The sequence below is a fragment of the Phaethon lepturus genome, unplaced genomic scaffold (genome assembly GCF_000687285.1).
Source record: "Phaethon lepturus isolate BGI_N335 unplaced genomic scaffold, ASM68728v1 scaffold14835, whole genome shotgun sequence".
In the NCBI taxonomy this organism is placed as follows: Eukaryota; Metazoa; Chordata; class Aves; order Phaethontiformes; family Phaethontidae; genus Phaethon; species Phaethon lepturus.
In genome coordinates this window covers 1-27,276 of record NW_010539957.1, presented here as the reverse complement: position 1 = coordinate 27,276, position 27,276 = coordinate 1, and the positions used below count along the sequence as shown (strand labels likewise).

General features: G+C 49.8%; 1 protein-coding gene across 1 annotated transcript; it reads left to right on the top strand.

The window, feature by feature from the left end:
• The first annotated feature begins 4,402 nt into the window (after window positions 1-4,402).
• On the top strand, window positions 4,403-15,952 carry CD2 (CD2 molecule). The gene is made up of 5 exons (XM_010287309.1): window positions 4,403-4,463; window positions 7,342-7,641; window positions 10,064-10,306; window positions 13,639-13,758; window positions 15,756-15,952. The coding sequence occupies exons 1-5, from the start codon at window positions 4,403-4,405 to the stop codon at window positions 15,950-15,952; spliced, it is 921 nt and encodes a 306-aa protein (XP_010285611.1).
• Window positions 15,953-27,276: the final 11,324 nt, after the last annotated feature.

Below are 27,276 nucleotides of genomic sequence, written 5' to 3'. Positions count from 1 at the left end.
ACAAAGGAACCATTTATCTTGAAATAGTCAGCCAAGGACTATTCTGCATGAGCCACGGTTTGAAAGCTTCCATCTACCTCTGTTTAGAGACAGATGAAAAAGTTTCTGCAGACAGCCGTTTCATGGTGTGTCACTATTTTTGGAATATTTCCACTGCGTAAAGGCAAAGCGGTGCTCTCGGTTTGTGTGTAACAGGCTCCAAGCCACTGAGTCAGCATCCCCGCCAAACGTTTGGCCAAAGCTTTACTTTGAGTTCACGATCTTCACATTTGCACCGCTCCATTCAAGCTGGACTTCTTCCTTTCTTGGCTCTGTGCGAGGCAGAAGTGAAGAGGAGGAGATATGTGGCCTTCCTCAGCCAAATGGCTGAAACTGTCTGTGGAAGCCAGCAGTTCCTTGGCATTTCACCGTGCAGGGGCAACTCCTCCTGCCAGGGCTGACTTGACTTCTCCCCCACAGTTCACCCTGCCCTGCAAAGTTATGCTAAAGGAGAAGGGCATGTGCCATCGTGAAACCCTCAGCTACTGTCCAGGGCGACCCAGATGGAGCCCAGCTGGTAGTCTTGCAGGCTAGGATGCAAACTCAGGATTGCTCCCAAGCATAAGGTCAGCCTTATCCGAAGCCTCCCCTCCACATGATACTATCCATCTGGTGTTTCAATCAAGATCACCTTTGCTTTTCTCACAAACTGTGCCTCACTAAAGGCCTGTCTTTGTGAGAAATTGAGAGGTGTGAACATGCAATGCTCCTGTCATCTTTCACGGCGAGGGTCTCAGGCGATGGTGAGTGCAAGGTGTCTGACTGTACTTTCATGGAAGAGTAGTGAGTCTCATGCAAATGCCATTTAATATGACCTAAGCTTCATACCAGAGGAGATCGTGCAAATTATCAGACGAGCTACAAATCCACACGGGCTTATTGCATGCTGACTTTCCTAAGAATAACATGCTAAGTGTATTTGTACTCTTCCTTTTCTACATCTAATAACATTCCCTTTTCTTATTAGCCTCAGGCATGCATGTTTATTGGCTTATCACTTGGTTGAAGACTTAGAGCGGGGAACAACTACATATTGTCTCTTGAGGTGCTGCCCTCAGATGTGTGGGAGTCTGTCACCTTTACATGGAAATGTAAGTATGATACATATATTCCCTGTGAGGAAACGGAAGAGTAAAAGAGAGAGCGAGCAACAAAAGCAAATGCATATGACTACAGCACTTTGTGGCTTTTGCAAGTCGAAACAATCCCACAGAGATAGCAGCAGCTGCAAAGAAACACCCCATTGTCACGGCTGCATTCGGTCCTCTTCTCTACCGTGCGTCAGAAGGTGGAGATGTCCAGCAATGACAGCTAACCAGAGACCACGCACCCTCAGCCGGGGGCTGACAGGCCTAGCTGAAGTCAGGTCCAGCACCACCATACTGGGAGACATCGCCTCTTCTGTCGGTGCCCTGGTTTTCTAGCTGGCTTGTGTTTAGCCCAGCGGTGTTACTTCCTGCCTAATGGGTGGGAGAGAGGTCTGCAGCAAGCAGAAGAGCGTGAGGGTGTGGGTATCTGCAGGCCTGCCAGACCTCGCCTCGTCCTGCCCAGCACAACCTGGGACAGCGTTTGGGCTGTGGCAGCACACAGCTGCGAGCAGTAGCTCTCGTCTTGCCTGTCCTGCTCTTTGGGGAGCATCGCCGGGTGGTGCGGGGGCTGCTCTGCCTGTGCTCCCTGCTCTAGCTGTTTTCAGGATGTGCATCCCACGCCGCCTTGCTGAAGGTACATGCTGGCCTCCAGAGCTCCTCTGTGGCGGTAGCCCAAAGCTGCTGTGCTTTCCAGAGATACCCATTTGCCTTCAGATACCCTCTTCATAATGCCTTCCCTTGGGGGGAAACAGAGACATCAGTGCAGGGACTTCCAGTGCTTCCCTCCCAGTAACATCCAGAAAATCCCTTCCTTCTTCTAAAATGGGCATCGAAGCCCAGTCAGGACTGCAGCACAGCATTGTCTTGCTCCTCAAGAGAGGGAGAGTAAAGCCAGAAGGATATTGCCATTTCCCCACTTCTCATCTGGCAGGAAGGCTGAGGTCAGAGACACAGGGTGCTTTCTGCTTGACCAGCTGGGTCTGATGGTGCAGGAGGTTTCCGACGCTGGTTAGAAAAAGGGCTGCCTGGTGGGATGGACCATGCATGTGCCAGGATCTCATGGGCAATCATGGCTGCAGGTGGGTGGTAGGCTCCTTTGCTGGCTCGGCTGTGCTTTTGTTATACAAAATCTCTAAGCAGGTTGATTTTGTGCGCATGCAGCCAAGTACTTGGAAATACCAAGGCCTGGTGTCACTTCTGTCGTGCACAGTGGACATCAGCTACTGAGCCCTCAGCACCTCTCTTGAGTGCCTCTTCACTGCTCACAGCAAAATCGTTTTTGAACAGACCTTTTATAACCTTTAGGAGTGGTTTCTTACTCCTATCTACCTGTTGCTCTAGCAGGAAAAAGGATGCCACGTTTGATGTGCTATAACTGGTCTGCTGGAGCATAGGGGCTCTCAGTCTGAGGCATTTCAGCTGTGATTTTAGAAGAGCATGGGCATCTGGCCACGAGAAACTTGATTAACTGGAAATAGTGGCCTTCATGAATACAGGGCATCCTTTCAAGCCTCATTCTGCTGCTGTGGAGCAGCAGGCAGTATCTAGCAAGTGGGACGGCACCAAGCAGGCTCTGTGTGTGTGCAGAGCAGAAGGACGGTCCCTGCCCCAGCCAATTTGCAATCTGAGTGTGGTGACAAACAGGACGAAGCGCAGGGGTACGCTGGAAGCAGGCAGTGGCTTTGAGGGATGTTGCTGTGAGGAAGAAGCAAGACCAGGTTGAGCAGAGTGTGGGCAGTGTTTCAGCCGGGGGCCTCCCTCTGCTCTGCTTTATGGACCCAGCAAAAAAAAAAAAAACCTCAGGAGAGATCGGTGTTGCTGCCGTTGCCCAAAGCCCCGTAGGCGCTCCGGCTGGAAGCAGATGTGTCCAAGCGTGCAGACCTTGCACGTCCCTGCCAGCGTGGCCAGGGAGAGAGGTCCCGACAGCTCCCCAGGGCCAGCACTGCCGGCACCATCTGCTCGGCTGGGGAGATGCCTGGGCATGGCAGCCCCCACCCTCCGCTTGTTTTTTGTCCACAGAGGGTAGAAGTCAGGCACAGAAATATCATCTTGCTGCTGTTGCTTTCTCTATCCTTTTGCACATACCTCCCTTGTGCATTCTTTGTAAGGAAATAAAAGCAAAAAGAAGGAAGAAAAGGTAGGTTTTCCCATGATGTGCAGAGGCAGCAACACCATGACCTTAATGAGTTTTACCTTGGGTAACTTTTTTGCCCTCTGTGCAAAAAGGGGCAGTTTTTACCAGCGTTAGTACCAGTTAAAAGATGACAAAGAGCAGGGGAGGTGTCTTACAAGACCTTCCTATAACTTCAAGGAAAAAGAATGACGTGAATGAATGAGAAAGATTTATCTAGTATTGTACATCTCCTGTGCCACAGCTTTTTTTCCGTCTTCTTTCTTGGTCTACATCTGCGACAAAAAGCTGGAGGTTTGCAGTGGCCACTGTAGCAGAGGGATTGTGCTGGGGATGATATGGTTCAAAATCCTCACCACCCCATCTGCCTCATATTGGAATCAGGAATAAAGATTTTATTAGCTTCTCATGTGTTTTTGGACCTAACTCCCGTGCCTCCTTCCAGCTTTTTTCCTCACCATCTTTCCCACTCCAGCCGGCTTCAGGGCTGGTTTCTGGCTAGACCCAAGGCAGTGTTTTCATCCCCTTCCACGCTCAAATGGCCGGCCGTGCCTGCAGGACACCTTCGCGTTGCACCGGCCAGCCCCTCATAGATCAGACATCGATGTGAAGCTGATCCTGGCGGTTTCCAAGGGAAGTGCAGCTCCTTTCTACACGTTGACCAACAGCCATCAGCTACCTGCTCCCTGCCGGGGGTTCTGGGCTTGCGTGTCCCCTCACTGCTGATGAGGCTACGGGCGAGCAGAAGGATTCCCATTGCCCCCAAAACTGTATCCTTCCCACTAGGATGGTGGCATGCGGGTGCTGGAGTTGAACACTTTGGGTGAACACTGAAGAGGACGAGGGTCCCGGCTGGTCCTCCAGCTGGGTGGGCAGATCTGGGGGGCATCCCCGCATTTTAGCGTGCTTTTTCCTTGTCACTGCGCATGGTCCCCGTCCTGATAAAACACCCCGTCGAGAGGTGTTTCTGCCCGTGGTTTTTGTGCCTGTGCTCGAAACGAGAAGTGCTAGGGTGAGAGCTGGGAGGAGGGCGCAAGGGCTGTACCGACACATCCCACAGCCGCTAGCTCGCAGCAGAAAATCCTTTCACCTGCCAGGAGCTACCATTAGACAAGGCGACACTGGATTTTTTTTGACCCTGAAAATGAACTTTAGGAGGATTTGCCTAGTCAAGTGCTTGCTGCTTTTATTTCCCAGTGTAAAATGTGAGTTTTTCTTACCGTTTTTTGCTCTTTCGGGCTAGCCTTGTTAAAATTGCATTTTAATCCACTTACAGCTTGGTAGGATGTTACTGATAAGAAACTCATTCCACTTTCCCAATGAATGAAGACCTTTGGGTTATTGCTGTTATTATTTGATTTAATTTTCAGCTGGAGGGAGGGCAGGACCTGAGTTTCCTATTCCAGTTATAATAACAAGCTGTAAACAGTTGTGGGTTTAAGTTAATGAGCCTTAATTTGACACATGTATAACGAGAAATGTCAGCATGCAGTTTTCTCTCTGCCCTCGAGGTAGCTTGTACTACATTAGAGATACAGTTCACGGTGCATTATTGTATGTAATTTCCTTTTCTTATCATAGATGAACAAATCTTTTGAAAGTGCAAATTACATTCTTCCATAAATATTAACAGAAAGAGTGATATATCTCCGTGTCTTCAGTGGAGTTGAAGAAGTCTAAGATGTGAAAACAGCAAGCAAATACATACATTTTTTATATTTTGTGTGTTACTGCTCTCATTATTTTTAAAAATATTAATCTAAAAACTTAATTAAGGTGTTAACTCATAGATTAGAGAAGGTTATAAGAGATGGCGACAATACAATCATGCATAGGTAGTTTTTTCTCTGTTCATTCCACTAGAGTTTGTATGCATGGCTGTTTAATGCTTTTCTTTTCCTCCAGAACAAAGCTAATAGATAAATAAGGATTTTTTTTTTTTTTTGTACGTGATATATAAAACATCTTCGCCAGCAGATGATTATTCCCTCGAATGGAAAACTTGTTTCAAATGCTTCCTTACTTCTCTAAAGTTACTATGGGAGCTTTTCCTTTTAACTCTTTCTTGTGACTGCAAGTGAGCTCTACACTGCCAGTTTGGATCTTTCCACCCCTTGGAGCACATTTTAGTTGGCATTAGCAGAAATGTTCTTTGACTAGCTAAACAGATTTTTAGTGTTTTCTGTGTGGGATACCCAGCTTTCCACTAGCAAGACTATAGAGATCAGATAAACTCCCAGAGATGAGTCTCGGTGGTCTGTCCATAGAGATGCCATTGAATTATCTTAGATTATTTTTTTTTCTTTACTTCCAGAGAGAAAAAATAAATGATAGCATTTCTTTGCATGACAGATACTATTACTAGCTCTAAATACCTGTGCATGACTGAGCACAAACAAGTATCAGAATTCAAATATTTGGGTATAATCTGTAGGGTCATCTGTGTGGAGGATAGCTGCTTCCAAGACTGTTTGGTTGATAGCTTGATTTCAGAATATTCCATTAGATACATCAAATACCCTGTAAGAAATGCAATAGTGAAATAACAGCCTCTCCTTAGGCTGGAGGCGAATAGCCAGCAGCACGTCAGTATTAATTTTCTTGTTGCAGAGGCACACTATTTTAGCTCTTTGATTATCTCTAATATTGTTAGTTTCATAAAATAGCAACTGGATTTCAGTTTCCCCTCAGTGATATAGTTAATCATTGTCCCAGACACCAGGAATGACGGACTGTAATAAAAATGTGCATAAGCATAGTTTTTCTCTCCATGCGGAAAAAGGGCTCAAAATATATGAAATTAGAGCAGAATCAGCTCAATCTGGCGATGTGAAGAGGAATCCTCTCCTGCAGATCGGCTTTACCCTGTAAATTGAAGAGGAATGAACGTAAGAATATGACAGACGAAATCAGCCGTGGCTCTGAGCGCGCGTTTGGTTACCGGTCACCTTACCCCGCCTGACACCTGGGAGCGCTTTTTCTGCCTCCCCCTGCAAACTTCCCACCTGCCACGGGGCTGTAGACCGTACCTTACTTGAAGCGACCTCCCGGCAAACTTTGCACTCCGAAGCCCCGCTTCGCCGGGGATGGGCCTTGGAAAGGCTGTGAAGCAGCCTGGAGGGGTGAGGGCAGGCCAGCCAGGCACAGCCCAGGGAGTATGTCCTCTCCGCGGGCAGTAACGTGGTTGATGGTTAGCAGCCTTGGCTTTCCCAAATATCCCCTCCAGCAGCCTCACGCTAAGCGCTGCACGGTCCTGGTAGCGCCTTCGGGAAGCACCTACTCTTACCTGTTCTGCAGGGGGGACCTGTCGTCAAAGGAGACCTGCAAAGAGAAAAGATTTTCTTGGCCTTTGCTTATCTCCTGCTGTCTCCAGTGCCCGGTCAGTTCACAGGCTGCGGTTAGCTGTTTGGTTCTCCCTGCCTGACTTGCCCCACCATGATCCTGTGCTAGCAAAACCAAGTGGATATATCCCAGTGGGGCAGGGTGCCCGGGATGGGTGAGAGGGGGTCACTGCGAGCTGGCAGCACTGGGTCTGCCTCCAGTTCAGTGCCTTACACTCACTCACTGCTTGGCATGGGCTGCTATTATTATCATTATCATCATTATTGACATCACTGTTATTGCTGAACTCATCCTACAGTCCAGGGCCACTACTGGTTTGTGTTCTTGCTGTCCACAGTAATGTTTGCAGTGATGGCTGCTCTGGGTACCAGCCTGTGCCACGTGCAAAACACGCCAAAGGGACCTTATTTTCAGGAAGGATTAAGTTCACGGGCAGCCACGAATCTTGGCATCCAAAATCACTGCAAATAAGTCAGCCAGAGTGTAAAGCCAGCTTTTGAGAGCCGGACTCTTAGCTTCCTTGCCTCTCAGAATTAAATTGGGTGCTGGCATTTATGTAATGAACGATCAAGAGGCGCTTTGGAGCAGGGGAGGAAGACAGCATCAGTAACGCAGAAAGGCTTGGGCAACTTGGGGAGGGGGTAGCAAGTGACAACCTTTCGGGCCACCGCTGTGGCTGCCAAGCATAGCAGCAGGGACTGCTGGAGACACGCTGACGGGCTGGTTGTGCTCCCTTTACAGGCTCCGTCACCAAATGGATTTACGCGGCTGTCAATGAGTCGGCTCTTCTCAGCATCGCTGCGGCTGCTGGGAGCGTATATGATGCAACGTGGCTGAAAGACAGAGAAAAGTTGCTTCAGCTAAAAGAAAAGAAAGTTAAGTACTATGCGAACAAGGACCAGTGCAGATGTAAGATACTCCTAAATGGGACTCTGCAAATAGAGCATGTGGTGAAAGAGGACAGTGGAAAGTACACGGTGACTGTTTATCAGCAGGATGGAAAACTGAAGGCAGAAGAAGACACGATGTTCATCGTTCAGGGTGAGTTTTTGCTCTTCCCATGCCATTCCCAGTATAGCTGAATAAGACCTGGTATTCCCGCTCTCTCCTACAACCTTTTCTGCTCATTGCTCCCCGCTTCCTGTTTTGGGGGGACAAGACGTACCTCTTTCTTCCCACCACTGACAGCAGTCTGCTGCTCTTCTCCTTTCTCTTGCTCCTATGGATGCCCCCTGGTCGCCTGCTTCTTTCTGGCCCCCCCCTCTGTCAGCCACCAGGTTTCCAGGTGTGCCCAAGCAAGCAGCTGTGAGTGAGTCCATGCTGGCCGCACCGCGAGCGGGGCTGCGCTCCCAGCAGTGCCCTGCTTCCAAAAACGTCTTGCGGGACAGCCGCAACCTACGTGAGGTACGCCTGTGGCTGATGGCAGTTCTGGCGCTTCCGGTGCTATGTTAAGGGCACTGAGTTATGACTTTTGGTCTCTAGCTACTGCTCTGGCAAGGTGAGCATCTTGCGTTGCATCTGCCAGCTCTCCTGAGAAGAGCTCGGGAGCCCAGGTGGCACTAAATGCTGCATTTAGGCAATGCGATCCCACTCCATTTTTGCTCTAACCTAAAAATTAGCCAGCAGTCACATCCCCTGAGATGCACCACAACAGGAGCTGAGTTTGCAGGGGAAGACGACCCCTGCGCCCTATCCTTGCATAGCATAACACAACAAATATGAAGATTGTGCTGTTCAAAGCACACTTAAGCACACGTCTGGGGATTTCAGCTGTGTGGGTTCAAAGCATGAAGGCAGCCTCCGTTCCTGTGCTGTATCTGGTCCTGAGAGATAAGTGCGGTAGCAGCCCAAAGCTTTTGGGATGAGTAGGGAAGATGGGGATGGCTATTCTGCTCCTTTATGGCTGCTGCCACCTCTCCAGACCTCTAAGCTATAGGGCAGCATGGGGCTTTTTTTCTCAGCAAGGGGGTGATTTTGTTCTGTCCTTCTTCAGCCAGCATCCACACCTCTGCCAACTTCTTGAGTTGGTGGGCCCCAGCTGGCACTACAGAAATGATGCCTTGATGAGGCTGGAATGGTTTTAGCAAAGTTTCTGCGCAGTGGGAGGCCCTGTGGCTAATGGGTTGCTGAGCAGTGAGGATGTCTCACTACTTTGGGAATTATTATAGCAAACTGTCTACAGATTCAGGAAGTTGTCAGGGCTTGATGCTATTTACTCATGCTTAAGCCACTGAGCTGTCATTGGGGTGTCCTGGGTTCAATTTCAGGTTAAGCTTTCAACCTAGCTACGTGCTGCATCATTTCATCTACTGAGCAGCGGGTTGCCTTACCTCCAATCAATGGTTTTGGAAGTAAAGTCCTTCAGTAACCGTCGGGTGCTAGAGTCATTTGTCAGCCAGAGTATACTTTGTTACTAGTGTTGGACAAAGAGTTGTTCCAAAAAAATAATAGTTTAGATGATATCATTACACAACTCTATCTCTGGGACCTGGACTCGAGTGTTTCACACTGGGATGTTCCCCTGAACGATAGGTTACAGCTTGCAGAAGAGGAGTGGGCTTAACGAAGAAAGGGTGGCTGCACCTTGGCTAGGTGCAGGGTCACAGCGTGAACCTAGACTCCATTTGCTATGAGCAGCCCTTATTGGCTTTAAAATTTATTGTCTCTATAGCTTACACTGCCTAGAGCTATAGGTGTCCCTGGCATGTTTTTGTTTACCTGGTCTAAAAGGTAGAAATTAATTTTTTTCCATCTGATGTCTGCCAGTTGCCCCTAATTGAGGAAAGCCTTGCAGGCTTTTCTGGCTCTTTCATTGCCACCAGCGATAGAGAACCTGGAACCAAAATGTAGCTGGATGTTTGCAGGGCATAAAAAGAGACAGAAATTGGTTCTTTCTGTCATAACCTCATTGAGAGCTGAGAAGTGTCTGTTTTGTGTTTTCTGTTCTGTTTTGAAGGCTTTTCATGCTGTGGCTGTCATGCCAGCTGCGTGCCATTGGTAGTACATAAAGCATCCTAAGTAGCTGTTTGTCTTGCCTTAGAGGAAATCTCTCTTGATGGGCACAGGCAGATCAGAGCCGACTTTTGCACCAAAACACCGGGGATGGAGTTGGAGGGGGCTGTGGCTCCGAGACCCTCCCATGTACCACCTCCCCCCAAAATACAACTTCCTCCCCTCACTGCCTGGCTGTGAGTCAGGCTGAGCCTGAAAGTAGTCCAGCCGTGGTGGTGCAGCTCCGCTTTGCTAGGCCAAATACGTAGGCTAATAAACTGCATTTTTTTTGTTATTGCCATGTTACTTCTGTAGTAGAGGTCTAATTTGCTCTTCCTTCTTCTCTGGTCTCATTAGCTGGTGTTACTCCCTTACTGCTTATTGGGGACTAACTCTCTGTTCTGCTTAATAATGGGGGTTTTCAAAAGGAGAATCCATCTCAGATGTGCCTGTCCTTTCTCTTCTTTTTCAGAGCCTGTCCCTCAGCCAATCCTCAGTGCTGAATGCATGAATAAAACTGTATCTGTCAAGTGTGAAGTGAAGCAGAAGACTAAAGACGAAACATTTATAATAGAACTGTCTCAAGATAAAAGCAAAAAAATCCAAAAGAATGCAACAAGGTTGGAATTGCACACGCGGCATTCTGGGACATTCAGATGTGTTGTTAAGAACCAAGTCAGCAAAAAAACGGCTGAAAAAGTAATTAAGTGCTCAGGTAAAAAAAAAAAAAAAGAATATTTTTTTGCCACAGTCTGCTAGGGCAGGCCCACAAAGCCTGACATGGTTGCACGTGTCTGTAGGACTGGTCCAGGTGCCAGGAGCGTCGACGGTTCCCTGTACCCAGTGTTGCCAGTCTAACGCCGCTGCAGTTACTGGGAGCTGATGCTGCTGTGGTAGCTGGGATGCGAGTCTTGCTTTCTCCTCGGCATTCCCCAGCCTTGTCGCTTCTCCACCTGCCCCGTTGCTACCCTAATGGCACCCCTGCTCTAACAGCAGAGTGGCCAAGCTGGGGGCAGTGGGATGTGAGCTGGGCCATGCTCCTCCTCTTCTCCTGCCGCCAGCGATGTTGTCCCCCATGCTCAGTGAGTCCTGGGACTCTCTGGAAGAGGAGGAGAGGTTTTTCTGGAGTCAAGGGCCTTGTGGGTGGCAGAGTGGCCCCCGGGGTGCACTGCAGTGCTGCTTGCACAGGAGGTGAAGTCCCCTGGGGGAAATTGCAGCCTGTCAGCATGATCAGGCTGGCTGAGGTGCGAATGAGTCAGAGAGAGATGCTTGCCCACCCCTAGGAGGTGGGCTTGAAAGCGTTTTATTCCCACACAGCAGTCTGCAAAAGGCAGAAAGCACTTTCCCCCTCATTTTTATCCTCCTATATTCCTTTAAAACTAATGGTACTTCCCAAAGGTTGACTTCAGTCAACCAGCCCAAAGCCAAAGAGTTGACTTCAGTAAGATAGTATAAAACTACCCAAGCTACCATGACATAAATTAACAGCTTATGTTGGGAAAATATGGCTTGGGATCTTTTCCTATGTATATGAAGCCATGGCATTGATTTCAGGGGATTTGGTCCTAGTTTACATTCTCATGGTGGGGACATTATTTTTGTGCTCTTCATGATCATACCTATGAAGGTGGTGGTTGTCTTCTACCTGTGGATGTGGATGGGTGCTCCCACAAGGGGAAAAATAAGCTGCTTGGACTCTCCAGCTTGGCATAGAAATCAGGAGGGAGGTTATGGAGAATTTAACTGAGCTTTGGGGTTGCATGCCTCAGATGAGAGGGGCTCAAATGTACCATGGATTTTCTTACTCAATTGAAGCATCATCTTTCTAAACCATAGATGCAGTAAAAGAACTGAAGGAATTGCATTTTAGATGGGCAGAGTCATGCTGAAAATGATTAGATAGGCAAAAGGAGTCATCACTCCCCTCCATAAAAGTTTTGAAAGTTAAGGCAAAAACAAGGGGCAGATCATACTGGTACAACACTGGACATGGTGTTCAGTTCAAAGTTCAGATTTCCATTGCGGTACTGGGGAAAAGTCCTTGAATTTGCTGGGCTTGGCTTCACCCCACCTAACTGCGAGTGCTTCGCTTAAAGCGCTCTCTTGCTCTAGATTCCCGCTAGAGCTAGTGGAGAGTGGGAGACTCAGGAGAGCTGGCTCAGTATTTCCAATTTCCAGCTATTTTTGCCGTTGTGAATTTAGGGAAAAGTCCGTTTTCGAAGGCCAACCCATGGTGTGAGAAGGAGGGAGCAAGCCTTAAGGCTTTACTGAAGCGATCTAAGGTCTGCTGAGGCTGACTGAAGGGATGACGTGGCCTCTGCTCTCCTGTGCAGCCCTTGCCTCCTGAAGGACCCCTCTGATGCCTAAAAGAGCCAAAAAAGGGTTGTTTTCTGCTGCATGAGCTGCCTGACCGGATGGGCTGCACAGTGCCATTGGTGCCAGCATTGGGAAGGGGCTGGGGTGTGGGGGAGTGAGGTGTGGCATGGAATTTGGAGCCAGGTGTGAAAACATGCTGCCGGATTAGACCCATTTAAGGCAGGGCAAACTAGCCCCAACACGTTGGCTTAATGAGGAAACACTGGCTGAAACTGGCCATCCCAGGGCACAAGCCAAGCAAGCACGGGCCTATCTGCATTGCTGGTGTAGGCAGACATGAGCCATCAGCTAGATACTTTGATTTCACTTCTTCTCACCCTTGAGAAATGCTCTTCTTTCACAGGGTGAGTTGGGTGGGAGAGTTTGCTTTTTCTCAAATCATTAACAGAGAAATAAAAGGTTTGCCATATGGATCTTTAAGGTACAAATACAGCATTTCTCAGACACCAGAAAACCACTAAACCCACGTAGCACTACCCTTCCTCCTCAAACTAAAAACCTCTCAAACATTTCCATGTGGTGGCAGGACTCTGTCAGCTCCACAGTACATTAAAAATCCCTCAGCTTGCAGTCGAACCTCCTTCCAGCCCTGCTGCCCTCCATGAATATCTGGTCCTGCGTTCGAGGCCTGTCACCTTGAATTTTGACATTTAGCAGGCAAGGCATGCTTCAGATCGGCTTCTGCCCAGCTAACTTTTCATATAAGCGTAAGCACGCTTCAATCCGCCTGGGCTCACCTTACAGTCAGCTGGCAGAAACAGGCACGGAAAGGGCAAAAAACACCTTGGTGCAACACTGGCAGCTAAAGCAGGTGAGAACCACCACATTGCTGAGGGTACTCGTCTCTTTTTTCCACTGGGGCAGCCCAGGTTGATGGTGGCCTTTATACTGTAGACATCTTGGCTTTGGCGTCATCACTCTTTGCCCTCCATGTGCATGCCCAGTGAATGTTCAGGATGGTACCGGTGGTGTCGTCCCCTTTGGAGCTTTGTCCCCCAAGAAGCCAAGGAAGGTGCACTTCTGGGCTCAGCGCCACGGCGCCTGTGCTTGAGCGTGAATGCTAGATGCCAGGAGGACAGCCCAAGCAGGAGGTGGCAAAGGCAGGCCAGCATCCAGCAAACCTCACCTGGCAAAAATGAGGAACAATCATAGGTTTTTGCTCACTGGGCAAACTGAACTCTCGTTTTGAGGCTGTGGGATATGTGGTTATGTTCTTTTCCTTTTCACTATTTTTTTAGTTTGCGTACGGCCAAAAATTGAATAGGAAGTACCAAAATACTATGAAGCAAGCTAGTCTCAGTGTTTCCAGCTCAGTAGGAAGTACTAAAAAAGTTTATTTTTGTTAGATGCTGAGCACTGCCTGGATGCTCATTGTCCTTAAAAGGGTCTGTTGCTAGCAGGAACAGGGCATCTGTGGTAATTTAAGTAAGATGAGCTGGCACATATGAATGCTCTGGTTTCAATTTTCTGCAGAACTTGGATCCATCAGGGAGCAATCAAAATTCTCCACACCAAGGACCAGCAACTTTCTGCTGTGTACAGAGAAAAGGCAAAGAGTGGGCTCTCTCACTGTGCTGCTTTTACAGTCAATGTAAAAAAATACAGATTTCTAGGTAGATGTGTGCAAGTTATTTCTTTCCCTCTAACATCCTCTTTTGTTTCCTTAACTAGGCCAGCTGGACCTTTATCTCATCTTAAGCATAGCAGGAGGTGCAATCTTCTTCGTCATCTTTGTGATTCTACTTATTTATTGCATCAGGAAGAAGAAAGCAGAAAGGCTTGAAGATGATGGTAAGTGTTTAAGGGGCTTTATGCTGCTGTCCAGCCACCTAAAATCTTAGAGCTCACTGCTGACAGCAGCCCTGTGGGCAGGAGCATGCTCTCTACCTTGGCATGAGCAATAACCTGGTTTTGACAGGTGATGAATCTCAGCAGATCGGCTGGCATTGCCAATCTTGGTTTCTGATATATGCTTTGAACAACAGACTTCGTTCTCAAGCCCTTTTGTTTATTTGTGGGGGAAGAATTGCTCCTCTAAAGCTCGGCCAAGTCCACCAGTCATACGAACATCCATGGGGCTAAAGTAGAGAATTAGATAACCCTGTCAGCAGATTTTTTTCATTAAATTTACATGGTGTAAAATTAGGATCCTTGAAATCATTAGTCACATTTGGAAACATTGTAGATAGTGAGGAAGGGCAAGAAGGGCTCAGCTTTTCTGTGGGTTTCCTCAGGCGTCTCACAGAACTTTCCTCTCTACGAAACAATGCGTCCTTGGAGGCATGTCAACACTGGAGGTCCAACTTGAGGCACTTTGAAGAGTTGAGGTTTTCAGAGTGGGCAGAGATTTGATCTGGTGTCCAAAATTCATGCCATAGGAAATACTCTGCCAGAGTAATCTTCTCTGAGAGTGGGCTCTCAGTCTTGATAGAGAGGATGCCTTAAATTACAACCTGGGCATTGCTGCTGGTCTGGGTGGACAGAGGATACTGAGCTGCCACTCAAGAAGAATCATCTGGCCCACTGGGAAGGGGAGGCTAAAGCAGGAGGGAGGTCGCCCTGGCAGGGCTTGTTTAAAGGCACGTTTCCAAGTCCTGCCCCCACACACTGTGTCAGGCTTCCTGTGTGGTCTCAAGTAACAGCTACTCTCTGTGTGAGTCAGTTCTCGAGTTACAAAATGGGAGTAAAAGCTCCTTTGTACACCACAACAGCCTTTGAAGAGGGTGATGCCTGAAGGTGGCCTCATCTGATGCCTCAAAGGTGCCAGTGGTCAGGCTAACAAGGGTGAGCATGATCAGCCCCATGGCCAAGGGAAGTGCAACCTCATCGCACCTGAGCGTGGGTAACTGGCCATGGCCCTCCTGCTTCCTCTAAAGTTACCACCACCAAGAATAGGCAAGGGCTTTCCCCATTCGCTGGGAGAGCTCACCACAGTGCAGCCACAGGATGTCTTCTTGGAAGGCTTGCCATAGCTCGTGAGCATGACACGGGTGTGAGCATAGCCACCTGAGTGTTATTTTACATTATGGCTGTTCGAGTGGGATACATTACTCCCTCAACTGTGTGGTGATAGCATATCCTCAATTCTTGGGTCTGGATTCAGCAAGAATTAAGAAAAAGAGAAGTCTGGGAAAATGAGAACTAATATAAGAGGGTGACTAGCCTTCGTTGAAACAGTTTGGTGTGTGCTTAAGGCCATTTCCGTGTCCCAAGAGATAAATCCCTCAATCCCTAAGCTAAGCTGACCAACATTTCAGAAATGATGAGCCAGTGGCCAAAGTCAGCTGGCATGACTTTACTCCTTCTACGTGTGGGGAAATTAATGCTGGCAAAATGGACCTCTGGCTTCCAGGTGCTTGGAAATCCCAGCATGGACAGTGCAGAGCAGAGTGTTTTGATGTTTCTTCCTGGGGTTACATCTCACTTTCCCTTCAGTGGCCCATTTCCAAAAGAGGACAGAGCAGCTCAGGCTGAGGGTGTCCACTGGTGACTGCTGAGGCTTCCCTGGCAAAGCCGGTTCCCCCAACACAGAGAGGGCAGAGCTGCCCCAGAACTCCCCAGCTACCTTGACCTCAGCCAGGCAGCCAAAAAGCTTTTGGGTTTTCCCGGGATGCACAGGCAGAGATGATTTTGGTTGTTCGCTGGAGTAGCAGGAATATCTGTAAGTGGCAGTGGCCTTCCAGGTAAGACCAACATTTGGATATTTTTGCCCGGGCCAAGCACTTTTCTCTGTCTGTTCGACTTCTGCTTAGTATGTGCCTGATTGGGGGATCCTTCTGTCATTGCAGACGAGGAGCGAATGATGCAGGCTCGCCAGGCGGACAGTGAAATGGTGGTACGGGAGCTCCCTCAGCCACCGTGCAATCCCACCCCGAAGCAGCTGCGCGCGCTGCCGCAGCCCCAGGTGCAGCAGCAAGCACTGCCCCCGCGGCCCAGGCCCCGCACACAGCCGCGGACTCCAAACCACCCAAGAGAAAGACCTTGAACGACCGCCCTGGGAGGGACGGTGGTCTCTCTGCTCCACTATTCACTGGGAAGAGAAAGTTTGCAATAGTCAGGAACACCTCCCGCCCAGCCTTGCGTAACGCTCAGCTATGAAACGACAGCTTTCGTTGCAGAAAATTAGAGAGAGCATCAAATGGAGATGAAGAGACCCCGTGGAGGAGATTCAAGGTGATGGGCATTCATCCCTGTGGCCATTTTTCTTCAAGTGTCTCCATGTTAAGGTATGGAGCATTGAGCCTTGAAACTTGTGTCTTTCTGTGGTTCACTTGTTTTTACTGCACCTTGTTGTCTTCATGCTTTTTGGATGGATTATATCAAGAAGCTGCTAAAACTAGTGAGACAACATGGGCCTAAGGATCTTACAGGGTTTTGTCAAATATATTTCTCCTGCCACGCATTAGGACAGCCCTCTGTCTTCAGCATCAAATGCATGACCTCCTGGATCAAAAAAATAGTTGTATGTAATTAAATCCTTGTCTGAAGTTGAAAGAATTGGTGTCTTCTAATGCAGAGAAGGAAATACTGACAGGAGATGTGAGAGCCTTGAAGCATCTGTGTGGGGCAAAACGCAAGTGAGAAAGGAGTAAACTTTCGACTTTTTCTACCGTGTTTGGAACAATTTAAACACAGGCTTAAATTGCAGCAAGGGAAAGTTAGGTCAGGATTTTTTTAATTTTTTTTTTTTTTTTCCCAAATGAAGCACTGAAATAGATTTCTGGGAGAAGATCTCCAGCATTGGGTGTTTCAAAGGGTGGATGAGGCATCCTCGTCCTGCTGAGGCTCAGGGGACTGTGCTACATGACATCTGCAAGGACTGTTTCAGCTCAGTTTTCTGTGACTCCTTACTGGCGAATAAAATTAAACTTTATCCTCAGCATAGGTTTGTTTGGCTATCCAGACAATTTTTTGTCATAGAAGAGGTCTGGTATCCGTGAAACAAGTGTTACCAACGGCCAAGCAGTCTGATTAGTAGTGACATGTCTGAATTGTCATGGCTTTCCATCGTAGGGCCTCCTGCTGATGGTGAGGGGCCATGTCCCTTGATTTTGCTGATGAGCACTTCATGTATAACCAGGGGACAATAGAGAACTGCTGAGAGATCTCCCTCCCATAGGGAGAGGTTGGACTGCAATAACTGCACCTGCATCACCCTCCACGTGCTCGACAAGCACTGCTCGCTCCTCTGGGCCTTGGAGATGTTCATAACTGCCTCTACAGGACAGCTGAGGAGCCGAGAGAGGACAGGCCTTTGCAGAGCAACGTCTGAATGGGTACACTGGCCCATCTGGTGTAAGAGCAGGTGGAGGAGGAGAGAGCTGCAAGAGCCACAGAGCACAAGACATCCAGCTAGCACATTGTTGTGTTAGGCAGAAGAACATGTAGTACTTCTTTCGGGCTTGACTATCCTGCACATGCCAGGGGAGGTGAAACAACCATCCTTAGTTCCTCCTCAGAAACGTGGCTATTTTTATCTGCTGGTACAAGGGCAGGGAAGTAATTTGCCAGGGAGGAGGAGGTCTCTGCCTCCTCAAGGGCTCAGTCACTTTGCTTGAACTCTGATGGTGGGGACAGCCCTGGGAGTGTCGCTTGCTCTCGCCTTAGCTTTCTGCAGCTTGTTTTAGGGCTTTCGCTATTTAAAGTTGCATTTTGGTAAATGTTTCACCGTTTATTTTGTAACATAAGCTATATCCCTGTAGTGAATAAATAAAGATAAGAGTGGGTGGAGAGGATCTTAGTTCACACCTGCCCTGGTACTTGAGTATCTGGATCTCACTTTGCCACAGGAGAGGCAAGAAAAACGTTTTGGTCCCTGAGCCACGGAAACACGGACACAGGAGGTTTCACAGCGATCCCTGGGAGGTACCGGCTGCCGCCTGAGTGCCGGTAGCTGTGGGCTCAGGTCGGCATGGGTGAGCGCTGCCGCCATGCCCGCCTGCCTGCTGTGGTGTGCTGCCTGTCCTGCCTGGCCAGAGCGTTCTCGGTGTCCTCTCCAGAGCAAGCAGCCAAGCTGGGACTCCTCTGTGGTCACGGGAGCGCTGGTCCTTCCTGGGAGAGAGGGTGGGTTACTGAGACTTGAGGAGGAGGGTGAGCTCCTTGTGGGACCCCCCTGCCACTGATTAGTGCTCTCTGTGCCCCGGGCTTAACAGAGCTGTAGGAGTACTTCGGAGATGGTCCTTCCCCACGGCTGAGGCTTCTGTCATGCCTCTGAGAGACTCTCCTGGGCTTCCCACCAACTGCTGCCCCGGGCCTTCCTCTGCCTGGGGCTGGTGCTGGTGGGGTGACACTTGCCACAGCTCCTTGCAGGGGAGCAGCGGTGCGTGCGTGGGGCTGTGCCAGGGTGACTGGCCCGGCACAGAGGTGTGCCTACTCCTCTGGCAAGGAACTGCAGCAAGAAGCTAAGTCATGCCTAGGATAGGAATGGGAGGCAGGAAGGTTTTTCTGCTGTTGGTCACAAACTTGCCCTCAAACGAGGCTCGAGACCGCTGCGTGAACCGTGAAAACCTCTGTTGTCTCAGCTTAAGGCATGTGAGGGCTGAATGCACCCAAAAGCTGACCTTGGATCCCCTTTCTGGGGAGCCGGGCTGCCAGTGGGCACCATGAGTACAGGGCAGGCCAGAGGCCACAACAGTGGGCATGAGGGAAGTGTGGAGGTGTGTATTTTAATACTGCCCTCCACCTGGCTGCTGTAACCGTGGGTTGAGAGAAGCACTCTCAGCCTCAGCCAACTCACTGAGGTCTCCTCTGGGTTACTAGACTCTTTCCAGCTAAATGTTTTTCTCTTATGTATCAAGAGGCTCAAAGAGCTGAATTTAGCCCTGTTGGGTGGATTTGCACCAAAACACAGTCCTTCGTCGGACACACAAGAAAATACTATGAGCACAGAGTACCCTGCGCAATAGGAGTCTCATCAGGGCAATATTTATTTTTGATTTTTTTTTTATAGTCACCATTGGTTTTGTGATGCCTCATGTTTGCTCCTGATGGTGCTGCAATGGATGATACTTGTACGGTCCTGAGTTCGACTTGGTGCCTCCTTGAAAAGTCAGCAATTTTTCTGAATGTGTGTCATGGAGCATTTAAATCTTGGGTTTTTATGCTGTAGAGGATGTTTTGGTTCTGGAAAATGGCTGACAGCAGGACCTAAGAAATAACAGGAAGTTCTCGGCTCTGGTGATACTTGCTGCAACCTTTCTTGGTTCTTCTTTTGTAGACACATCTAGCAGTGAGTCACACAAGATGAAGTGTTTTTCCCCATTCTTCTTAAGGGGAATGAGGCAAGAGGGCTGACGTGCTGAGCCGTGCTCTGTAAGGACGCTGCCTTGTCCTCCCCGGCTGGAGAGGTGCAGTTCCTGCTGCCCGGGTGTTAGCAGGGGTCAGTTTTGCTCAGTGACACGCTGCAGAGCCAGCACTGAAGGAACGGGAGGAAAGTGGAGCCCCGTGATCAAAGCAGGTCTGTAGTCGTGCTGTGGTCCTGCAGTGCTCACAGGTGTGTAGGCTGAGCAGGCACCCACAAGAGCAATGGCTGGTTGTATAGACGATACAAATCTTCTGTCCCAGTCTTAATCCGCATGACATCAGCAGCACTTGCTGCCCAAACTTGGACTTTCTAGTGAAGTATATGAGACCTGTTTGTACCTCAGCTGGGTATCAGCCAGTCCAGAGGGAGGCTTTCTACCTTCTGGCACAGCCAGTGCTGGAGCCAGCTAGATAATTTCATTTCTAAAATAAAACTCTGAGCCTGGAAAAGATCAAGTAGGAGACCATGGCTAGTTCAAATGTCTTTCTTGGGATGCTTCCCAAAATGATGCTGTGGGGAAAAGACACTGATTTCATCCTTATTCTGCAACAAGTCTTCAAGCTCTGATGTAGAGATAAACCCCATCTGGCACTGTGTTGCCCCTCAGCTCCCTTCTCCATTCTGACAGACAGGGCATCATCTCCTCAGCCATGCTGAAGCCTTGCAAAAAGCTTAAGAAATGCTGGGTTTGTCTTTCAAACTGTAGTCCTCTGCGGGGTGTGCTACAGGCAACAGGCAGGAGCGGAGCTCAGCAAGGTGGGCAAGGTGTTCCACCAACATTCCTTGCAGATGCCAGCCGTGCAGCGAGCAGCCCAGCATGGCTGTAACCTTCTGATCCCCAAACTGGCTGATGGTCACCCTGGGCTTGGAGGGACCGAGGGGCTTGTTCATGTGATGTGAGTGATAACGTAAGAGGTCTGGCCTCAGACTTTTGGATAAGATCAGTTTTGAGTAGCTATCAAGCTTGTGAAATAACCCTGCTGGGCGATGCAATCTCATGCTGTGGGAAGAAGGGTAAGAGTTAATTGGGGGACAGCACAGAGGTCCTATGTCAATAAAGTGGCCTCCTGGCCTCCTCTCCCACCCTCATCTCAGAGGAGGGATGCCAAATCCAACCTTCTCCTCACCCTCTCCCCCAACATAGTGCTCCTTCTCTCCCTGCAGGTGGGAGTTTAGGAAAGCGCCTTTTCCCATCCTTACAGCCCAGCTGCTGCCTTGAGCCATGGATCAGCAGAGGCCGTGGGAGTGCTTCCCTCCCTCAGGAGCGCAGCTTTAGCCTTCACCCTTGCAGAGGGTTGCCAGAGCAGCTGCTCGAGGGGCATCTGATGCTCTCCTCAAACTAAAATTCCCCTCCACTCTGCTTCTGGAGAAGGGAAGAGCTGCAGCTCCGCAGGCAGAGGGTGAAGTCGCTGTCCCAGTGCAGCTGGAGCCTATTTGCCATAGCTGGGCTGCAAGCACCTTCTGCCAAGAAGCAAGCCACCCCTGACATGTCTGTCCTGAAAGACCAGAAGGTAGTCGACACTGTGACTGCCTCCCAGCTCCCCTCTGGAGAGGAGGATGGCAGTCAAAGTATTAAGAAACTGAACAAAATTTCTCATCCTTTGTGGGTTCTCCTGGCAGGGCAACATCAAACAAGTCCCAAGCCAGTGAGAATACAAGAGAGAATTTCTCCTCCTGGGTGAGGGGGAGCTGCTCTCTCCCCAGGTACAGCAGGGACCCAGGTGAAGGAGCCTTCCCAAAGCCTTCAGCAGAGCCAGCACGATGTGGCTGCTGCTCGCCTTGACCTGCTGCTGGAATTGGGGAGGGTGCGAAGGGGAGCTGTGGGGAGAGAGCGGGAGGCACGTGAGGAGCTACCTCACCCCAGGATCCGTATGGACATCTGCCAGCTGCTGCCCAGGGCTTCCCAGCTGGGATTTGGGGCAGAGGAGGAGGGCAGGGACCCGCTGAGCTGGCCCAGGGAATAAGCCAGGCCCTGTGCCTGTAGCATGCTGGAAAACAGGGCAGGTGGAGAGGGCTGGGCAGGCACAGAAACAGCTGCTTGAGAAGATGAGCTGGACGCCCGGGAAGCAGGCTTTGAGGCACATAACTTTCTCAGCTCACGGTTCGGGGATGGGGCTTCTCTTTCTGTAGAGAGCTCTCATCTGAACTGCAATTTACCCTTTGGGCAGGGGGCATGTGCTGCACTCCTTGCTGGGCCTCCTGGTTCCCCCTCCATTTTTAATCCCAGGACCAGCTGCGTGGTTCTCACCACTTGTGATGCTTCCCCAGGCACTGTTACTTTCTAATTCTAGCTTTCCTTTCCTACAAAACACCCACTCTGGGCAGGTTATTTTTCCTCTTTGAATGACACCTCAGCACTCCACCTATGCTTGCGTCAGCCTAAGGGCAGTGTGCCCACCGAGAGGGAGGAGAGAGGACTTCCAAGTCCCTGTGGCCTCGGAGGACTGTTCCTCTTCGTCGTGCCAGCCCTGGGAAGCCCCGCTCCAGGTCGTGTTGCTGCGCACCTTGGGGAACGATCCCCGGCTCCGAAAGGAGGGAAGAAGGGTACACCTCTTTGCTGTCTCCTGCCATGGGAGGGCGCACAGCTGACCCTGACTCCCCCTTTTCCCAGTCTTGCTGGGCACGGGGTGAGCCCTGTCCCCCCAGAGCCTGTGGTGCCGGCAGGCCCCGCTCTCCCTGCCTCAGCGCACCCGTCGCCGGTGTAAGTTGCTGGTTCGAGCAAGTACACGCGGAGGGAAGGGGAGGGCAAAGGCTGGGGCAGACAGATGACTCGGGCGGCGTTGGGCTCTGGCCATCTGGTTGTTAGCGGCACCGACCTCAATACAGTGCCAGTGCCTCGTGTGCCTTTGTTTTGGGTGATATTGTTAGACAGTTTCTGCATTCAGTGCCTCTGAAATGTAGTTTTTGAGACAGCAGGAAGAGATAACCCCACAACAGAGACGCTACCCGCATAGTCGCGCCCGTCGGTTGCGTTTCCCACACACCTTCTCTGCCTACATAACAACAGCAGGCAAGCATTTCAGCTTGCTGCCTGGCCTCCCACACAAATACCCGCTTTCATTTCCAGCCCTTCTGGGAGGCGTGGGGCAGGTGAGCAAGAGTGGTGCAAAGGCAGCGGGGTGCGAGTAGAGGTGTGCACGGCACAGGCACTGCTGCTGGCTGGAGGGGAACAGGTCTGAAACAAAACTGCCTGCGGGCATCTCAAAACCGTGTTCCTACGCTTGCTGCTCCTTGGCTGAAGGCCAGCGAAGCAGGGACGGGCGGCAAGGCCGGTCGCTTAGGACAAGTAGCCCTTGAAGAGCCTCATGCTGAAATGTAATGCCTGCTGGGGCAGTCTGGGACCGCTGCTGTTAGCAGCAAGTCCCTCTTCCTCTGTTAAGGGCAACATGAGCTTTCCCGTGAAGAAGAGGAATGAAATAAAGTGGTGCTAGTTTGCCAACGAGTTCCTATGTAAGGATGCCCTTACAGGACAGAAAAGGTCTCCAGCTTTTCTTCCACAAAACACACGTGTGCCTCACTTGCTTCCATGATGAGCTCTTCCCAAAGCCTGCTTCAGTCCCTTCCCCATTTGGCTGGGTGCCCCAGAGACCCCTGTGTTTGCTGGCAGGTTCACCATGGGGTTCTGCTGGGCAGAAGTTCGCTAAGCTCCCTGGCCCAGAAAGGAGCTCTGTGGCAGGGTGCCGGGGGCTTGCCCTGCTCTGCTCTTACTCCTGATCTCTCATCCCATGGTGATGGTGTGTGTCCTGTCCCTCGGTGGCTCTCCCTGCCCTGAGCAGTGGGCAGATGGCAAACCTGGGAGAGCAAGGGAGGTCTGTAGGCTTGGGATGCTACTGGGATGCTCCTGTTCATGCTCCTGCTAGGGACGGGGTCCTGATTTCTCCTCTTGTCCGAGAAGGGAGTACTTGCAGGTATTGGTTTATGCTGGCATCGTTGTTTTATTCCGTTTCTACTTTCCTGGAGGTTATACAGCTGTTAGATGTACCACCTGAGGGAGCTGTGTCTCCGAGAATGCCTGCACACCCAACAGGTTGTACAACACAAGGGCGACTGCAAGGCCCTGCTGCAGGCACACCGGTCGCTGTAGTAGCCAAAACTTCAATTCTAGTTGGCTTCAGTGTGATTTCGGTAGCCTGGGCCAGCGTGAGTGAATAGCGGAATGAGGATGTAGTTCCTATTGCAGGGGAAGTGCCTGTATCTCAAACCCAAAATTCAGCCAGCAAAACCTCCAACACCCTTTTGCTGAGCTTACAATTTCTATAAACTCTATTTTTCTTGTAGCCATTTAAAAAAAGACAAGCTTAGCCAAAAGCTACCTACTGCAAAAGAGGAACCGAGTAACATGAATTTTTTTTGAAAGCGCTGACAGGAAGGAAACATGTCTGCACAGTAAGTGACTTGTAGGAGCCTTTAGGCCTTGTAGTGGAAATTAAATACTGAGTGTTGGAGGAGTTGCTGGGAATCCAAGGTCTTCCAAAAGAAGGTCTGTTTAATCGGGAAAAAGGGGTGGAAATAAATGGTGTCCCCACCCTCTTTCTTTATCAGACATCTCACCTTGCCTAGAAATTCAGGTTGCACGTGGGCTGCCTAGTCTCACGCTGCTGCGAACAGCAAATATGTCCCTGGCTATTGCTGCCGAAGTACACGCCCATCCTACCCCTCTTCCTTGGCATCCCTGTACCACAGGGATGGCTTGCCTGGGCTGTGTTCTAGGGAAAAGAAGCTGGGTATGTACGTCTCCGAATATCCAGTTACCTGCAGTAGACCTCTCTGTTGATGTTGAGAACATCACATTAGGAAAATTGGGCCAGCTTTAGGAAAACCACTGAACTGCAGCTCTGAAGAGCTGCAGATGGTGCCAAGGTTAGAGGGGATGTTGACAAGTGAGGAGAGGCTTTTCAAGATGGCAACTGTAGAAGAAGTAGCTGTGAATCTCCTTTCTTTTCTCTCAAAGCATCTGTGTTAGAGAAGAACATCTGTGACAGAGCACCTGAGGCAAATGCAGGCGTGATGTCTTATCTGGAGATGAAAAACTGCACCACTACCGGCAGGCACCAAAGCAGCTGTCTCAACTGACTCAACATATGTACACTCATGTTAAGCAGCGAGAACTGTTGGTCCTCTCCTGAAGTTTTGAAGGGCATGTGTTTCTGAAGCCCTAGTAAGAAATAGTACAGAAAAATGGTTTACAGGCCTAGATTGATGAGAAGGGAAGAAAAAGCTCTGCTTCTCCAAGGTATAAAAAGAAGATGCAGCATCCTTTTGAAAAAAAAAACTGCTGTAGGAAGGTGGGATGAAAGAAATGATACAGATGGTACTTCTCTGTGGGACAGGTAAGGCTTAGCCCAGCACTGCAGACTGCACTGCAGGCACTGACCTGGGGACAGGCACGGCTGCCTGGGCCTGACACACTTGGCTCATCTCCCATGTGGGACCTGGCTGCTCTGCACCTTCTCCCAGCTCGAGGTGTCATGCAGGTGTGTGAAGAGCAAGCGTATGGTCTCATGGGGCAGTTGCATCTTGGAAGCAGAACTTGCCTGCAAACGGTGTGGCTCCCAGCCCGGAACGCAATCCATGGATCTCTGCCCTGGGTCTCTTGGCAGCTTTGGCAAGTTGGACACCTACCTACTGCCACTTGAGGGTCAGCCTTTAGTCAGGTACAACCCAGGGTGGGCCAGGATGGATGCCCTACCTAAAACATGCCACTGAAGACGTTCCCTGGGGGGACTTGTGTGCGTGAAGCATGGGAATTTTGTGCTACGCCTGTTTTACACCCAGATCTGGCCCTTTCCAGTGGTTCTGGGCTGAAGTCTCTACCTGGGGTGGTGAGCAGCATGGCTGGAGGAGGGGACACAAAGCCGGACCCGTGCTCAAGGGGCAGTTAGTCCATTGCTGCTCAGGGAACCGATGGCTGCTTGGTCTCACTGGAGGAGAAGGGGAATTTGTGGGCTGGCCGTACAACGATGACAACAGTTTAGGGATGCTTTATTTAAGCGCAGCACCTGTGAGCCAGCCTCTGGTGCACACCTCTAGGCGGGGAAGGCATTTTACAGCACAGAACTACCTAGCAGCTCCTGTGTGAAGCCCTGAGCTACAGGATTTGGCCCAAGTGCTTCATTCAGCTGCACTATCAGCTGTCTCCAGGGCCAAGTGGAGGCAGCAGGTGCCCTGCCTGCAGCTGCCTGCTTGGTGCTGGTGTGAGCGCGGGGTGTGCAAGAACATGTCGATGCTGTCATCTAGTGGGACAACATCAGCACAGCCCAGCCGTGGCTCTGTGCCCTTCCTTCCATGCCTTTTACTCCTCCCTCACGCTAATTTACATCCCGACTAATAGGCTTTGGAAGTATTTTGAGGCCATGAGGTTTTTCCCTAGAATAGGCAGTGGAAAAGCTCCTGTTGTTACAGGCTTAATATGTGTTTTTTATCAGGCTTGTGTATCACAGGCTAGGCTTAAAGGGCACTCGTCCAAACTCATGAACTCAGCTGGCCCTCACGTACATCTCCCCAGTAGATCATATTTTGTGCCTGTAAAAGAGATCAGCCTAATGCACAAATACAATAATGATTAATTGCCCATCTAATTTAGATTTTGTTTTGCACCTAAGGAGATCTGAATGGTCAAGGCTAGAGACTTCTCTTAAACACGTGGTTTCTGTTATTTGTATTCAAAACACATCAGTCACTACTTTCTGTTCGTGATCTTCGCTTCAACCAGGTTCAAGTTTTGGTTCCTCTTGCAGCTGCTCAGACATGTTCTGCCACTTGCACAACACGTGGCAAACCTCCCTGTCGGCTGCCCCGAATTTTCCCAGAGGGTACACCGAGATAACCTGTCTTCCAGAAGACAAAAAACAATGTCAGAGACTCAGCATTTGGGATGTGCTCAAGGCTGAGTGGCAACGGAAGGGCGGAGGTGGGAGCAGGGACTTGCAGCTCATCGTACATTTTTTCCCGGCCTCTAATGGCTTTGTCCTGTAAGTGCCTCCTCGTTCCTCATGCAGCAGAGGGACTGCTGGAAAATCTGATGCTGCTAATTCTGGCAGAGGAACTGGAACGCGAACCGCAGCCTGGGTAGGGGACAACAGGGAACCGAAAGCGGTCTCCCAAATGAGCGGCACTGGTGTGTTTTTGTTTTTAAAGATGCAGGGATTTCTTAACCGTATTTTAAATAGAACCATAGAGCAGCACAGGTTGGAAGGGACCTCAGAGGTCATCTGGTCCAACATTTGGTGGGAAAGAGAGCCTGGATGAGATTATTCAGCACACTGCCCAGTCGTATCTTGAAAACCTCCAGTGATGGGGACACCACCATGTCCCTGGGGAGTGATTGATTGTTCTCACTGTAAAAAATATATTTCTTATATCAAGATGAAGCGTCTCCCAGTGCAGCTTGTACCCATTGCCCTGTGTCCCCTCCATGTGGCTCCTTGTGGTTTAGGTTGAAATCCTTCATCTTTCTATATCTGAAACACTTCCATTCATGTGTGATGGAGGGTGATCTTGGCTGGTGTCCTGAAGGAAATACAGCGATGAAGGTATGTGTCTCTGTTGATCCCCATTCACATTGTACTTATCCATCCCTCCCTCCCTTCCTTTTTCAGGAAGCACATTAACCTGCAGGTTACATCTGCTTAAGTACAGTTAAGTGTTTGGTTTCTCAAGGACTCCTAGCTTAATTTCTTATTGTCTTCTGCTGTGTAAGGCACTTCTTGCCCCTGGTTAATTATTCCAGCTCATAGTGTCAACTATGGCAGCTGCAGTTCAGCAGTGCAAGCTGATGGTGAGTAGAGGAAGGTCCTGGTGGGACTTGCTTTCCACACAAGGGGATGATAAGGGGGTCAGGGGAAAAAAAAAGGGGGAAAGAAAAAAAAAAACCAAACACATTTGCTCATAGAAGACTGGTTTAGGGGAAAGCTGCCAAAATGCGAGTGTGCTGTACCAAGTGGGCAGCCTGGACCGAGCCAGAAACGTCAAATGCTCAGAGGGCTGGAACACCTCTCTTGTGAGGA